The following is a 16,740-nucleotide window of genomic DNA, read 5'->3' as shown; positions in this document are numbered from 1 at the left end:
ATATATTCCTTTCTGTAGAGGACCAGGTTAGTATAATCTATTTCTGGTGAACAGCATCCTGACATATGCGAATGTTTTAACATGACTTACATGTTTTAACATGACTTGCAGGCTACCTGAAGGAAACAGCAGCTGAGCAAGTTAGATTTAACGTAAGGCCAATATTCAAGTTCTGCCTTCTCAGTACAGAAACGATGGCAACCCTCCTTTTTTGTGCCTGCCGGTTCCTAATTGGAACTACAATATGTGGCCTATTTCCTAACAGGATCCATTTTAATTTTTCACATTTTCTTTAAAAATCCTCAGGTTATTTTCATTCCACATCCCTCTAAATAACAATTTGATTTCTCTCCTTTTCTTTCAATTAAACTTTTAAAAGTTATCTCTTTGTTTCTATTTGCCTGAAATTATTTTTCGATGTGCTACACTCTGACACCTGACCCTGTAAGTCCATAGAAATAACCCTTGCCGAGGTCATCCTCGGCTTTATAGGATGACGTCCATGTGATTACATTTAGCAGCCATCTTTCAATTTTTGTCTCCTATCACCTTACATTGGACAACAGTAACTATCCCCTTCCTTGTCACGTGCACTTTTCCCTTGGTGTACATGACACAAGGTGCGTTTTATTTTATTTTTTTTCCTATCCATCTGTTTAATTTTCCTCCTTTTCTCTATAAGACCCACCTTCACCTACCCAACCATTCAATGACAGTGCTCCTCAGAGCTATATCTTATTTCCCTTTCTGTTTTCACTCCATACTTTCTCACAGGGAAATCTCATCCACTCCCATGGTTTCAGTAACCACCTAAACACTATTGACTCCTAAATCTATCTCAGTCCAGGACTTTCCTCTGAACTCCAGACCCACCTATCTAAAAACTTACTCAACATCTCTGTTTGGATGTTTAAAAGAACCTAAACTTCAACAGATCCAAATGACTCATAATAATAATAGTAACTTATTAAAGTCTTGCCCTACGCTATATAATGCTCTCAGTAAGTTAGGCGATATCATCGTGAGCCTCCTCATGTCATAGGTGAGGAAAGTGAGGCACAAAAAATATAAATAAATTGAGTCCACACAACAGACAAGTCTCAGACCCAAGAACTGAATCCAGGCCTCTGGGTAGAGATCAATTTCTTAACCACTATACTATATCACTTCCAAATCTTTCTATCTAAACCTGGCCTTCTTTCAATATTACCTTTTTCTATGAATAGTACTTTACTGATAACCTATCATAGGGTGCAATGTGCAATGAGGAACAATTTCATTCTTCCTTCACCTCATTTAACTGCCAGTTCAACTATGCTTCGTACAGATAGTTTTTCTCTTGTTCCTTTGGAAAAATCTCCAGTGTACTCCATATCTTATTCCTTCACTCAAGACACACAAACACACACACACACAATCTAATTTTACTAGTTAAAATCCAAGGCCCAAGTAATAGAAAATCCAAAATCCATTCAGCCACTTCGATGGCCTCCTTTTCCACACCCGCAGTCAAATCTAACATTTTCTTTTATCCTCACTATTGCTCAACAGTTTACTGTTTTCCTTCCACATACTCTTGCACCCTTAAAAGTTTTCTAAACTGAAATTTGAGTGATCTCTTCAAACATAAATCTGATCAGATCAGCAGCTGCTTAAACTATTTCAATGGATATTCCCTACTCTGAGGCCAAAGCCAAAGTCTTGAACCTGTCCTCCAAGGCTTTGTGTAATCTGGACCTTAGCTCTTTCTGCAAATTCATGGCATTACCCTCTGCCTTGACTTAATCAAGCTTCTTGCAGTTCCTTGAGTTAATTATACTCTTCTTGCTTCAGGGCCTTTGCACATGTCTTTCTCTACTGGAACATTCTCTCAAAATTCTTCACCTTAGTTAACTCCTTGTCTTCTTTCAGATCTCAGCTCAAGATATTTCTATCATGAAAAACTCCCTTCAGCACCCATTATAAACAAGGTTCCTGTGGTTTCCCAGGTTCTTATTTTTTAGGGCATTTACATGAGTTTTAATCATTAATTTCCTTGTACAGACTGTGATGGGAGTTTTGTCTATTTCACTCACTTATATATCCCCAGAACCTACCTCAACACCTACTGTATTATAGAAAGTAAATGAATATGTCAGTCCACTGAGAAAATTAGCTAGGTAATATGTTTTTTAAGCTATAAAGTCTATTAGTATGATATCATTCTATTTATTAAAAAAACTATCAAAATGATCCTAATATTAAACATCTAAGAATTGTATTAATTAGAAAGATTAAAAACTACATATTTTTATAAATATATTTAAGAAAAATTATATATTTTTTCATGATCATAAACTTTGTTAAGAATGAACTGATTTTCTTAGGTCGTAATACCTTGATAAACACTACCTGGATCAGTCTTTATCATTCTTTCATGACCTCAGATCTCACCATCTGTCCTATAAACACATGCCTAGGTGATGACAAAGTAATTTAAGTAGAATAACACAAAATTAATTTCCATAACTTAAAAATATCACTAGTTAGTGTTAAATCCCATAACATTATATAAAATATTTTCATAATGTGGCTTTACTCTATAGAGAGGTAATGAGATGGATGGTATAGGGCAATGGAAAGAACATGCGCCCAGGGACCAGACAAATATGGATTTGAATCCCACCTCTGCCATGGACCAACTATAGAGCCATGAAAATGCATCTTAACATTCATAAACCTAACATTTTATCTGTTAAAATAAAAGTTATAAATACCTTCTTCACAAAATTATAAAGAAGGTTAAGTGAGGCCCTGACTGGATAGCTCAGTTGGTCAGTGACATCCTGATACACCAAGGTTGCGGGCTCCATCCCCAGTCAAGGCCCATACAAGAATCAACCAGTGAATGCATAAATAAGTGGAACAACAAATTGATGTCTCTCTCCCTCTCTCTACCCTTCTCTCTCTAAAATGAACACATTTTTTAAACAGGTTAAATGAGATATAAAACCTAATAATATAACTGATTTTTCCAGGAACTAAGAAATTATAGATAGACTTTATCATTCTGAATCAAACAATGATTAGCTGTAACCTTGGTTTTATCTCAACCCTTCAGTTTTCCACATATTGATAATTTTCCATTTACACCTTTATTTTCTATCTAAAAATTCCAACGAGTTTCTGGTCATATTTTGCCTGTGATTTCCTTTCTTTAAATAGTCTTACATTTCTCTTTGCAATATATTATCAATTGCTTACACAAATTAAAAGTAGTGTATATAGAGCCTGGCCAGTGTGGCTCAGTTGGTTGGTCCCATGAATCAGGAGGTCACAGTTTGATTCCTGACCAGGGTACATGCCTGGGTTGAGGGTTTGATCCCCAATGGGCATTGGGGTGCTTGCAGGAGGCAGCAGATCAATATTTCTATCTCTCTCTCCCTCTCCCTTCCTCTCTCTGAAATCAATAAAAACATTAAAAAATTAAAAAATAAAAGTAGCGCATATGCAATATTCCCACCAAAAGAGTACAGGAATACAGTATGCGTTTGTTTAAGCAATGGTGGATATTCTCACTTATTTGAAATTAAAATTTAAATAAATCAAGTGGCTTCTGTGATGCAATTTTGTTGTACTTTCTGTATGAGGACTTTTTCAGCCTAAAATATTGGAAAACTACATTTCAATGCTTTAAAAATATACAGGAGAATACACATCTAATGTATTAGACAGGCCAGGTATCCATATGTCAATCTAACTTTTATGTATTTCTTATTATGACCTTGCATAAAAATCAGCAGTTTCTAGATGGTAATTATCTCCCAAAGAAGAGCTAGCCTTCAATTCAGAAGAAAATTACTTTTCCAATTCATACTTGCGTATCAATTTTCACTTGATCGAGTTAACTTTTGTCCTTTCAGACTGACTTCAAATCAGAAGCAACGTTATTTGTCAAACTGAGTATTTACAGATGAGCTCCTGTTTCTCAGTGTAACTCACATTTTTGATAACCCAAAAGCTAAAGTGAGTGCAAGGAGTAAGGACAGGACTTTAAATATATGAACACCATGAAAACAAAATACTCTTCTCCGCAGCCTGGGATCACCACTCTGTTCCTTCACACAGCACTGCACACACAATTAATGCTAAACAAATAGTTCCTGGAGAAGAAAGTCACGAGGAAGAAGAGAGTGCTATAAATCAGGTGCCAGGCTGATATCTGAATGAGGCTGGATTTGCTTAGCTTGCTCTCTGAGGCTACTTATTTCTCCCAAAAGCCTAGAGCCAAGAATTGTGATAAATATCTCATTTTAATGGTGTCTGATACTACAGCTAAGTTACTTCTTTATCAATATCTCGTGTAATAATGGAGCTGGACAGAGCTTTATGAAATGTTTTCAATATATTCTGACAATCACTAACCATTTAATCTTTGTCAAGCCCCATCTGGGAAATTTCATTTTAAGATGAGAATATTCAGGCCAAAGAGTAGGCCATAAATAAAGATTTAATTGGATTGTTTGTCTTCCTTTTGTTAAGTTGTATGAGTTCCTTATATATTTTGGATATTAACCCTTTATCAGATGTGTCATTGGCAAATATGTTCTCCTATACAGTGGGCTCCCTTTTCGTTTTCTTGATGGTTTCTTTTGCTGGGCAGAAGCTTTTTATTTTGATGCAGTCCCATTTGTTAATTTTCTCCTTTGTTTCTCTTGCCCTAGGAGATGTATCAGCAAACATATGAGAGATGTCTGAGATTTTACTGCTTATGGTTTATTTTAGGATTTTTATGGTTTCACAACTTACATTCAAGTCTTTTATCCATTTTGAGTTTATTCTTGTGCATGGTGTGAGTTGGTGTTTAGTTTCATTTTTTTGCATGTACCTGTCCAATTTTCCCAGCACCATTTATTGAAGAGACCGCCTTTACCAGCATGTGCTAGGGTCCCCTTTCTCTGCACCCTCAGCAGCGCTAGTCATCTGTTGATTTGTCAGAGGTAGCCAGAAATTCTGACAGGTGTGAAGTGATACCTCATTGTGGTTTTAATTTGCATCTCTGATGATTAGCGATGCTGAGCATTTTCTCATATGTCTCTTGGCCATCTCTATGTCCTTTTTGGAGAAGTGTTTATTCATGTCCTTTGCCCATTTTTTAATTGGATTGATAAGAAGAGTTAGAATAGTAGGTGAAATGAGAGAAGAAGTAGAGAGAAGACTTGTGGGAACATTTACAATTAAAGGGTCAAGAAAGGAACTACATTTTGCAAAGGAAAATAAAAAGAACTAGTCAGACGGGGAGGAAAAGAGATGAGTAAATAAAACGGAAAAAAAATTAAATTATGCTATTTAAGAAGTAAATTATGCTATTTTCTGCCAAATGTACAGAAGCCAAAAAAAATGTGGATTGAGAAGTTCCATAGGATTTTGTCGTGAGGACATCACTCCTCAATTGATGTTTTATAAAGCACTTTTATATGCATTTTTCAGTTTAATTCTCAAAATACAATACTACAAGATCAGCATGATAGTATATTAGAACAATTTTTACAAACAAAAATGAAAAATCAAAGACTGAGACCCAACTATTTGTGCAAGATCTTACTAAGTAAGAAGTCAGGAAAAACATTTTGCCTTATTTGTAATAACAATAACATTAACAACAACATTAAACGAATGTTTATGTTTAATAAGTGTCAGGCACTAAGCTCATTATCCTCTCATTTAATCTTCACAATGACCTTATGAGGTATGTTTTATTACCCCAGGGTCCCAATGCAAAGCCTCAGACCACTAAGGGTTAACTGACTTGTCCAAGGTCATACAGCTAGTACTTTAAAGTCTATTTTTTATGAAACAATTCTGCTTTTCCAAATTCCTCTGTCTTCTTGAGCCATCTGTCAGATGCTATGAGATAAAAGTACTTGATTATTTCATTCTAACTCCTTATTTATTCTACACATTACAGATCAAGTGAGTCTTGCCACATGTTTGGGCTTTTCCACTGCCTTACCAATATCTTCCAGTAACAATCCAAGTGAAGGAACAAGTTTCCAGAGTCACGTTAAGCACTGTCATCAAATGTCATTTTATAACTCAACATGAATATGTGTGAAAATTTAGTTAGACCATCACAGTGGTTTGCTCTGTTTCATATTCTTCATAATCTAAACAAAACTAAAAACATATTTTCCCTTCAGTTTCATCCCCCCTGAACCCAATTATCCTTTGGGCAAAGGTTAAATATGCATCCAGGCATTTAGTCAATGTCATCTAATTCAGCTACGTATGGACATTGGAGTTGGACCCAAACTCTTGCCCTCACAGGTCACATGAGCTATGACAATTAATTTTTCCTTTTGAAGGTTCAATGTCTTTACTTAATAAAAGGAGAATATCAGATCTTTGTCCATGAGGCTGCATGAAAATGAAATGGCATAGTGCTTCTAAAAGTGTCTGACACATATCAGATCTTCATTAAGATCTAAGTCCTCTGTTAATATTGTCAATAAAGTCATGAGAAAAAAAATTATGTACAAAAATTAGCTTTAGAAAATGGACCAATGTTTCCCTATTAATAATTTACTTGTTAATCATAGTTTTAGTTTCTTTACTTTTGACTTTTAATACATTAATAAAAATATAGGAGTTACTTGTTCACTGTGGAGACTCACTAAATATTTTATTTTAGTCTCCATAGAATCTGGTGACTCCATTGCTTCCTGGTCATATTAAATTTTAATTTGACCACACTGTTATTTTGGATTTTTCTTTCCCTTTAGTCTCAGCTCTTAAGCTCACTGCCTAGATGGCCAGCAACTAGTATAGAATCACAGATGGAGTGATACTTAGCAAATATAAGTTCCAAGATTTACTGGAATAGATCTGATCACTGGATTGCATGCTTAGGTCAATGCCACATTTGTGTAATTACTTAGCCTTTACCTCTGCAGGTAATACAGGTCTTCAACAATATCTTTCCCAAATTATCAACCCCCTGAGCCCATCAGATGCACCTTGAGAAGCAGAGTGACATATTTAAATTTTTCAATCCCTCTCTGGATTCCCAGTATGCATACTCCCTTTCTCTGAAAGCTCAATTAGCATCTAAGAACATACTTTAAGTAATGTTAATTTAAAATGCTCTACCTTCAAAAAATGTGCACTGACCATGAAACTTTTCTTTGTTACTTTGTGAGGATGTTATATGTTCAATAAGTAAAAATTCCAGAGGTAGGGCAAGTTTCCAGTAAAGCTTAATTTAACAGTTAAATTATATCCCCAAAACCCAGTTTCTCTCATCTGTTCACTGGCCTATGGGCCTCATGCTATCTCCATACCAAGGATGCTTTGCAGCTACCCGGGGGGGGGGGGGGGGGGGGGAGACCATACACTTGTAGAATTTATTATTATGGTGTAAATACTTCCAACATGGCCATTTAAAATTACCAATGTGATGTCACTGAATGCAAAGTGGATTGTATGGCTCTTACTCTCATGAGGTAGTTGAGGGCCACCTCCAACTCACCTCCTATAGCTGCAGCTCAGTGTTCATATTTTAACATCACAAAGTCTTAGGGGTCAGTCAGAGTTTCTTCTGACAGCTCTTGTGGAAGGAGCAGGAAATGACTTTTCCCAAAACATCCCACTAGTATTTGCTAGCACCTCACAAACTCTGATTGCTTTATGTGCCCATACTTGATGAAATTTCTGGGGGAATGAAATAAATTAATTGCCTTAAGCTAGTCCAAAGCTTTCTCTCTGATCTGTGGACCAGGCTCAATTGTTTCTCCCTTTGGATAACATGTAATGAATTCCCCATTCAAGAACAACAAAACTGCTCATTTTAAAAGGTCTATACAGGACAGGAAGGAGGGGCTGGGGAAGGGAAAATACCACCAAAGCATATAAAAAAGACATTTAGATTAAAATATCAGCATTATACTTGATTTCAAGCTCTACGAAGGCAGAGGCATTTCTGTCCTTGCCCTCTTATTATTGATACTATTGACAAATGTCCAACAAACAGCTGTTGAATGATACTTAAATAGTAGGAAGTCAAATATTTTTGACTGAATGAGAAAAGTCAAAAGTTTTACACAAATAATTAGTTACTAGCTTCTCATTATTGAAAATCTCTTTGGACTTTGAAACATGGACCAGCATGTGTTAATAGTTTTGTAAATAGCTCTGCAACTTAAGAGTAGTTCATACCCTCAAAATGATCCACAGTCATTATATTTATATATATATATATATATAAAATTCTAGCTTATGATGGGTTATGCTAAGGTACCAGCATATTTTTCTGTTTTTCACTATGAGAACTGGCCCATTATCATGTACTACTCATCTATTGATGGGCACTTGGATTGTTTTCCATAGATAAATTATTATTATTATTATAGCCCATTTTAGGATGTTAATAGGCATTTAACTCATTGTGCCATCCAACCAGCGGAGCACGCAGTAGGACTGCACAGTGATCAGCCACAAAGGGTGAGGAAACAGAGGTCAAGCAGACAGAAATCCATCTGTGCTCATCTAAGGCGCTGCTTCCACATCAGCAGATCCTTATTGATTACTTTAAGGGTCTCTTCTGTCTTCTTCGGGAGGCTTGAAATAATTTAGAAGTAGCAAACAGACAAGCATCTTCTTTTTATTTCCTCTCAATATAGCATTCTTACAAATGTTAAAATAGCTACTCAACTGTTTTCTTCCTAGTGTCCTGTGTATTTTGTGGACTGTGTGGAGATTAATAGCAGCTTGCAATAATCTGTTGTCCTTTGTGGGAAAAACTATGCTGCTGTTTCTGGAAAGAAATAATTGGTACGTAGCTTATACAGTCAACGTCTGAATTTAATGGAGCATAAAGGGGTGGTATTTCTCATGAAGGAGGCATATTATCCGTTTAAACAGCTTTCAGTCTTGCACATAAATTAGGCCTTCGACAAGCTTTGGAAAAAGAGAAACTGCACAGTAATGAATTAACATGCTTGCATATTCCTAACAAAGAAACCATCTCTTCTGAAAAGGAGAGAAAGCTCCAGTGTCTCTGCTACATTTGGAAATCTAAAATTAATTATTGACTTTTCCATATTGTTTGCAACCACTTTGTTTGCCCATTTATTGTAAGATGCATATGTAGTAATTGTCTTACAGGAGCTCATAAACCTCAGACTGCAAACGGGATGATATATGACCAATTTATCATACATGCCCTTTAGACAGAGCTAAACCTGGCCTAAGAGGAAAGTGGCCAATGCGCACTTTGTAAACGTCTTTTCTTATGGCACCAGGGGAAGGAAATGAAATGGTAAAATTCTCTAATAGCTGCAATTGAAAAACATTTTATATTTCTCTCCTAAATTTCCCCTTACCACTTAGGAAACCGATTTGGAGTGGGTCCTAGAATACACCTTGGTGAATATATTTATGCTAAAAATAGCAATAATTTATTGACTATGAAACCTTAAAAACACTTTTCTCAACTAGTATATGTAATATCACACTTTTCATTCTTTAAAAAATAAACATGTCTGTTATTAAAGTTGCAGTAAATTTAAAAATAAATTAATATGAAACCTACATTTCAAGTTATCATTCTCTCTATATTATAGCAGCTGTATCAACTAGGACCCCTAGCAAGACTGCCCAGCATGCAAAGGTGACCACTTATCTCCAGGAAGGGAGATCCCACACCTCCTTTTCTAGCCTATTCTAATAGTTAATCACTAATCCATTCCACTAAGACCTTTCCTCCACTGAACTGAAACCCTCCTGCCTCAGTTGATCCTTCCAGTTTCCTCCTATTTCATTAGGTGATAGATAAGTAGGTAGATGGTAAATTTTGCTGAGGCCTTTTTCAGAAAACCCTACAAGATATAGCAGAATTTAAATTCCCAATGGAAAGATGGGTAACTAATATAGCTATAGTGTTGAAAAGAGGTATTTAAGCAAAAAATATTTACTAGCATATTACAAAAAAAAATCAAGAGTAAACTCAATCATTTCAAGATGACAAACAGAATTCTGCAAATAGAGTGTGGTCCAAATGTAAAAATTTATATTAATGAAAGGCAGTATAATGCAAACAATTATCAACAGTAAGATTCATTTTTTGCCCTGGCCTCTGTGTCTCAGTGGTTAGAGCATAGGCCCACAGACCCAAGGGTCTCAAGTTCAATTCCTGGTCAAGGGCATGTACCTGGGTTGCTGGTTAGATCCCCAGCCTGGTCAGGGTGTGTGCAGGAAGCAACTAATCGATGTCTCTCTCTCACATTGATGTTTCTCTCTCTCTCTCTCTAACCCTTTCCTCCCTCACTTCCATTCTCTCTAAAAAAAAAAAAAAAAAAAAAATCAAACACAAAAAACAAACAGTAAGAATCATTTTTAAAGGGTAGTGACTATCAAGTTCAAATTTAACTATAAGTTTCTACCTTGACTCTATACCTTGAAGAGAAATCTGTTCCTACAGGAACCAGAATTAGAACTGAATGTAGTGCCATATATTAGGTTACAGTGTCTCACCCACTAAAAGTGTTAATTTTTCAGAAATATGACAAGTCATTAGGCATAAAGGCAGGGCTTTTTTGTTTTGGTTTGGTTTTGGGGGAGTAGGGGGCACTAATAAAAGATGAGAGAGCTTAGTAGTTAAGAAAATATAGGTAGGGAATCAGTCAATACAGGGTTAAGAATTCCAGTTCTACCATGAGTGTAAAAAATATAAAACAATTTGACACAGACTATGTGTTCAATGATATTACTTCTTCTTTTTGGCTATTACGTTATTCTATAGTTATTTTTATCACTGTATCTTAATTTTCTTTGAAGGTAGAAAAAAATAAATACTACATTTGCCTGGTATTTCTTTAAGGTAATTCAGATGAACATAGATGTCTTTTTATACACAATATTAAAGAAAATTAATAACTTCAATTGAGAGGCAAACAAGATATGGTAAAACACATATATTCTTCAAATCTTCTATACAAGTAATTAGAGAGGAGGGGAAAAAAGAACTGGGTATGGAGAGAAATGTTAAAAGATGTTTGGGATTATAGTATCCATTTATTTTAAATTTATTTAAAATAGACTTCATTTATTTAAAATGAAAAATAACAAATCAGTTTTCTTTTCTCTCAAAAATAATTTCCTTGAGGGTCCCTATTTTTGCTGGTTTGAGGCAATAATGAGGATATCTTGGATTAACTTTACTCTTGAAGCATCTTGGCATTTGAAGGCACGTGAACTTAGAAAGCAGACAAATTCGTGTTACAACCCTAAATCTTTCCCGTACTAGGTGTGTGACATTTGACACATCCCTTAGTGTCTCTGAATGGGCTTGTATTTACTTTAAAAAATGCTAATGCAAGCTTGTCTTGAGAACATAATATCATGGTGTTTATGTTGCAAGGTCACAGATTTATTAACACTACTCTCAGATACACAGAGGAGACATAACTTCTTCATATTCTGTAATTCATCTGAGCTTTCTCTGGACACCTCACTTCTCACCTTGCTAGGAAGAAAACAAAGCAGTATCAGTACAATATGATACATTCAATCCCCCCCAATAATTTAAAAACTTTCTCTGGATAACTAAATTCCTTTTGGAAGAAAAATTATTTCATATTTATTTCCCCTTTCCTGCCTCTTTCCAATATAAAAGTGGGGTGGTGGCAGGGGGAGGCTATGCTACCTCCTGGAGACCAATGGATGTTTAGCATGTAGAAGAAAGGTTTCCACTTACAGAAGCACCCTACAGATTCAATAGCCCCCCCATGCCAGTCCAAACCGAACATTAGCATAATCAATGAAAGATTTGGGTGTTAGCCTTTGGCCTCACACACAAGCATTCTCTTTAAGCTGTCCTATCTGAAAGTAAAGGTGCGTAGCATTAATTAGAAAATATCTCATCTATAATGTATCTTTCTCTACAAGAACAGCTGTTCCTTAGGCCTGCCGACCAGCCTGCCAAATTTCTGAGCCCCTTTTTTCTCTAACTTTGGTCTCCAGAGTTAATTTAGTACCGTTATCACAAACCTTTAGCCCTCAGCTTGTGAAAGTCCTATGGGGTGGCATCTAAAGATGAAATCATCTAGCTGAGAGAAAATAAAATCAGAGCAGAGAGGTGCTGACCTTGGAGCATCAAATGATTTGAATTGCAGCCCCCTCCCCCAATCTTCTGATTTATTAAATTACCAGAGATCATTTTCTGTATTATCTGAGAAAATTTTGAGTCAATGTTTGAAGTATCTAGAGCCTCAATTCAGACAGGCATGAGTTTGAATCCTGACTTCATAACTACTAAACTATTTGGTAAGGAGGACTGCGTCCCACCTCAAAGTCTCAGTTCCTTATCTACAAAATGGAGATCCTCTCTCCAAGTGCTGCTATGCCACGAGGACTTGCAAGAATCTATTTGCAGTGTTTAGCACATATGTGGCACATGGTAGGCTCAGAATTAGTGGTAGTTCTTTTGACTTAATCTCACAACCTTCCAATCCATGACTCTCATACCCTAGGTCTAAATTCTACCACTAAACTTTTAGGATTTCCTAGTTTCTAGGAGGGTTTCCTAGTTTCCTGGAGTTCACAGCCATACAAGCAATATAGGGTGTCCAAAAAATGTATACAAAGACATTTTTATAGCTCTATTGACATTTCTTTCCTTTCAGATTTAACCCATTGGAATTAATAATTATTCAAAGTGTGTATGCACATTTGGGGGGACACCCTGTACATTAGAAAAGAGGTAACTGGTGCTCTAAAATTTCTGCCAAACAGCCTTAATTTCTTCAAATAACAAAGGACATTCTTATTCAAAGATCCTTAAACTGAAGAAAACACATGTTTATTTGGCCACCTCCTATGTAGGTAGCCCAAGAGGTCAACCCATGTTAATTGGAGTTATTTTCCTATAGGTCACACACTTCATCAGTACTTTCAAGATGAGCCTGCTGAAGTATCCTGAGTGTTACTGGAGTTTTGCTCATCCTATATCCCTCCACTGTTGTTTCTGGTCTCCTTGCTCCAGATTCTTTATAAGAATTATATAAAAAGGTTATTTAGCATGGTTGGAAAAAATCATTTTACAAAGGTAGCCTAGCCTAAATTTCTGAAAAATTATCAATTATTTCAAAATATTATTACCAATAATATTATATACAAACACCTACTGCTAATTTTCAATGATATTGCTACCATCAAGGACTGGGGACCCAAGGAATTCAACATTCTGGGGTTTCCTTACCTCCTCTATAGAAGCAGAGCTTTGGTTAAGCAGTCTCTGAGGTTCTATGTATCTCTTCCTTGAGATACTGCCCCAATGGTCAGTAGGGATGTGGAAATTTACTAAGGGCACGAGTAAAGGAGAGACCTAACAGAAAACGTGTTGAGATATGGCCCTGCATGGAACTCTGCTCGCGTGAGCTCAAGACCTTCTTTGCATTCTTCACTCAGAACTCAGGCATCTGCTCCCAGCTGGCAGTTCCCCCTCTCAAGAATGAAGGACAGAAGTCACAAAACACCTGAAAATCCAGAGGGAAAAAAAACTGCCCACAAATGGGATGAAAATGGAGGGGAAGGTGGAGTCAAACTATCCAGGATAAGGCTCTTACTCCTGGATTTTTGAAAGAAAGGGAGCTAGGACAACCTGCTGTTGGGGCAAGAGCAGTCGTGGCAAGGAAATGAGAGACCTATGGTTATTCCTGCTCCTGCCTCTGTCCCTGGCAGCCTTCTATGGAGTCAAAGGCTGCTTGGAATGTAACCCCAAATTTACAGAGGATATTAAGTCCTTGTTGGCAAAGTTGGTACCCTCAGAAGTCCCTGGCCGAACTCAACTGCTTGAAAGGCAGATTAAAGAGATGACCAATTTAAGCTTCAAGGTCTCCCACAGGAACAAGAGGCTTCGGGTGTTGGGTGAGGGAAGCTTGAGCCCCTGGGAGTTTATAGGGTTAAAGGGAGAAGGGAGGCAGGGAAGAGAGCACCTGGGTCTGCCTAATAATATCCTCCACAGATACAATTATTCCCCCACATGTATGTTTACCTCTCTGTTCTAGCTGTTCAAAAGGTTGTCTATTTAAGAACATGGCTGAAGGATGAACTTTCTAAAATGAGCAGTAAAACATGGAAAGGTGAGGTGCTGTTTCATTATTTAAAAATTGTACAAGCAAATATGAGGAACGTTCGCTGGGGAAAACAAGGCAGAACAATCAGGAATAAATCCTGAAGGAAAGGGCCACCCTTATTTTCTGATGTCCCTTCCACCCCCTTAGGTGCCTTTATACTTCAAGGCAAGCTTCTTGATGTCTGCCAAGGCCTGGAATCCAAACTGAAAGAAACATTAAATAACTTCTCTGAAGTTGGTAATAAAAGATGTCTACCTAACAACACTGAAATTATATGGAAACAATAGGAAGTGAGGGGTGAGAGGAGGAATGTAGTTTCATATTAGAGTGATTTAGAATGGGTGGAGGGGTGGCTCGGGCTTAATAGGTAACCAGGTAAAGACTACTTGGGTACAATATGATGAACTTCAAGTTGATACTAAGCTCATTAGAACGCTCTGATTCTCTTTTAGCTTGTTCTGAAGATTGTGGTGAGTATAATACATGGGATGCCTTGAGGTTGTACCTTATCATTTTCCATCTCCTTTGCTCTCTATGACTGACTGGATCTCTCCTACTTGTCCCACTGAAAACCCAATTTCTAGAGTTGTGGTTCCAAGAAGGAATGTGAATGATACCTGACAATAAAATCTAGCTTATGAAATCTTAGGTCCCTCACAGAATTTTGAGGGGCTCAGAGGCCACCTAAATTATAGTTTACAACCCATAGCACCAGTGTAAGCTAAGGCATCAGTTTTCCCACTTCCCCTGAGATCTGACTTAAATTACTAAAGGTTTTAACCCCTCAGAAACGTGACTGCTAGGGGAAGAAGGGATTCACAGATGTCTGAGCTAAGGAAATTCCATGCCATTGCCCACCTCCGACTGTCTTCCTTCTCTTCAGTCATGATAGAAGGTCCTATCCTGGATTGTTGGAGCTGTCATCACCTCACTACCCAGTGCTTCAAAGGAGAGTATTGTGGAGGTAACAAAGATTGTGGTGTGGCATTGTGAGGGGTCAGTGATCAAGGTAATGAGCCACTCATTGACTTATTAAACAAATATTTGTTGAGCATCTTCTATGCAGGTCATGCTAATGTTGCAAACGAAATCTAAAATGTTGGGCAAAATTTGTGTATCAGCTTGAATTACTGGGCACTGGACCAACTTAAGGGCTGAGAAATACAAAGTCTGGACTAAAAGTAGAGTAATTAGACCAGCAGCAGAAAGAGCAAAAGTTTCGTTGAGCCTCGGGGTCTAAGAATAATAAAGATCACAGTAATTAGAAAACCGTGATGGAAATGGTGAGCAGAGCAAACAGTTTGAGGTTAAAAAGAAACTTCTATTATGCATAAAGTTCTCAAGTTACTATTTTTCTTCCCCAAAACTCATTTTCTTTTTTACTTTATTTTTATTGTTTATACTATTACAGGTGTCCCCATTCACCCTCCACTCCCTTTGCCCACCTCCACCCTTCCCTTGCCTCCCCCCTCCTTCTGGCCATCACGACACTGTTATCTGTGTCTATGGGCTATGCATATATGTTCTTTGGCTAATCAATTCACTTTTTTCCCCCCTTCCAGATGAGGATTCAAGGAAGTCTGAGAATCAAGAAACTGCACTATTTTTGATATTGATAGCAATAGCTGTAATATTGGGAAGTGCTTTCTTACTGTGAGTTTTCCTCCCTCCAGACAAACACTGAGTCGAGCATTCCTTTGGCAAAGAGACCGCCCAATCTTCCCCCTCCTTCCAATGGAAATAAGGGGAAATAAGTCATTTCAAACTTTGGGATATGATACAGACAGGAAGGAAGTGAATGGAAGTTTGTTGGGATAAAAATAGAAACAAGGGAGACGGAGGAGTTACAATGAAGTATGAGGGAAACTTTTGCAGAGTTATCTAGAAATGGAAGAAAAAAACTATCATTGTTGTAGAGAGCTGGGCTACTGATGTTGATATTGGAATTATCTTGTCTCTCTAATCTAGATTCCATATTTGTGTCACTCATCAGAGGAAAATGAAGGCAATATGAAAGTCATTAGAGGAATACTTGGATATGAAACTTGAAAAATTAATGGAGATGAAAGATGAGAACACAGAAGACTTTGGAATCAAAAAATAAATACATAGACAGAGACAGGAGATCCTTCATGATCCTCTAAAGTATTGACTCAGAGTAGAAAACTGGGAATTAAGTTCTTTTGTGGTTATAAAATCACAGTATTTTAAAACTGAAATAGAACTTAGAGTTTCTCTGGTAAAGATCCTTATTGATATCCTGAGGCAATGGGAGCAATGAGAGGGCAAATGATTTACCCAGAGTTGTATAGAAGTAATGCTGGTATGTTGCAATGCACATTTTAAAAAATGATACCCTGTACGCTTTAATAAAAAAATGCATGTTTGGTAACTCATTAATGGCTGTAATTAGAATAACTTTAAATTTCTAATGCTGCTTTTATTTCTATCTTTTCATTTCATTACCATATTTGTTTCCATATTTATCATTAGGCTTAAGGTGGACAATTTTCTTTGATAATACATAACATTTAATCTTCATCATGATATCATACACACACACCACAATGTCCAAAATATAAATTCTGAGTAGATGGGGTTTGACCAATCCTTTTCCCCTAACTCTATG

At 36.9% G+C, this 16,740-nt stretch overlaps 1 protein-coding gene across 1 annotated transcript; it reads left to right on the top strand.

Moving 5' to 3' along the window:
- Positions 1-13,670: 13,670 nt before the first annotated feature.
- On the top strand, positions 13,671-16,125 carry IZUMO3 (IZUMO family member 3; the record flags this gene model as incomplete). The annotated part of the gene is made up of 7 exons (XM_081151395.1): positions 13,671-13,902; positions 14,043-14,117; positions 14,259-14,348; positions 14,564-14,581; positions 14,995-15,075; positions 15,674-15,764; positions 16,080-16,125. 7 exons carry the CDS (start codon positions 13,671-13,673, stop codon positions 16,123-16,125), a joined length of 633 nt encoding a protein of 210 aa, XP_081007521.1.
- Between the last annotated feature and the right edge of the window lie 615 nt (positions 16,126-16,740).

This window comes from Miniopterus schreibersii (assembly GCF_964146895.1).
Source record: "Miniopterus schreibersii genome assembly, chromosome: 11".
Taxonomy (NCBI): Eukaryota; Metazoa; Chordata; class Mammalia; order Chiroptera; family Miniopteridae; genus Miniopterus; species Miniopterus schreibersii.
The sequence above is the reverse complement of the archived record's forward strand: the minus strand, read 5'-3'. Positions and strand labels throughout refer to the sequence as shown.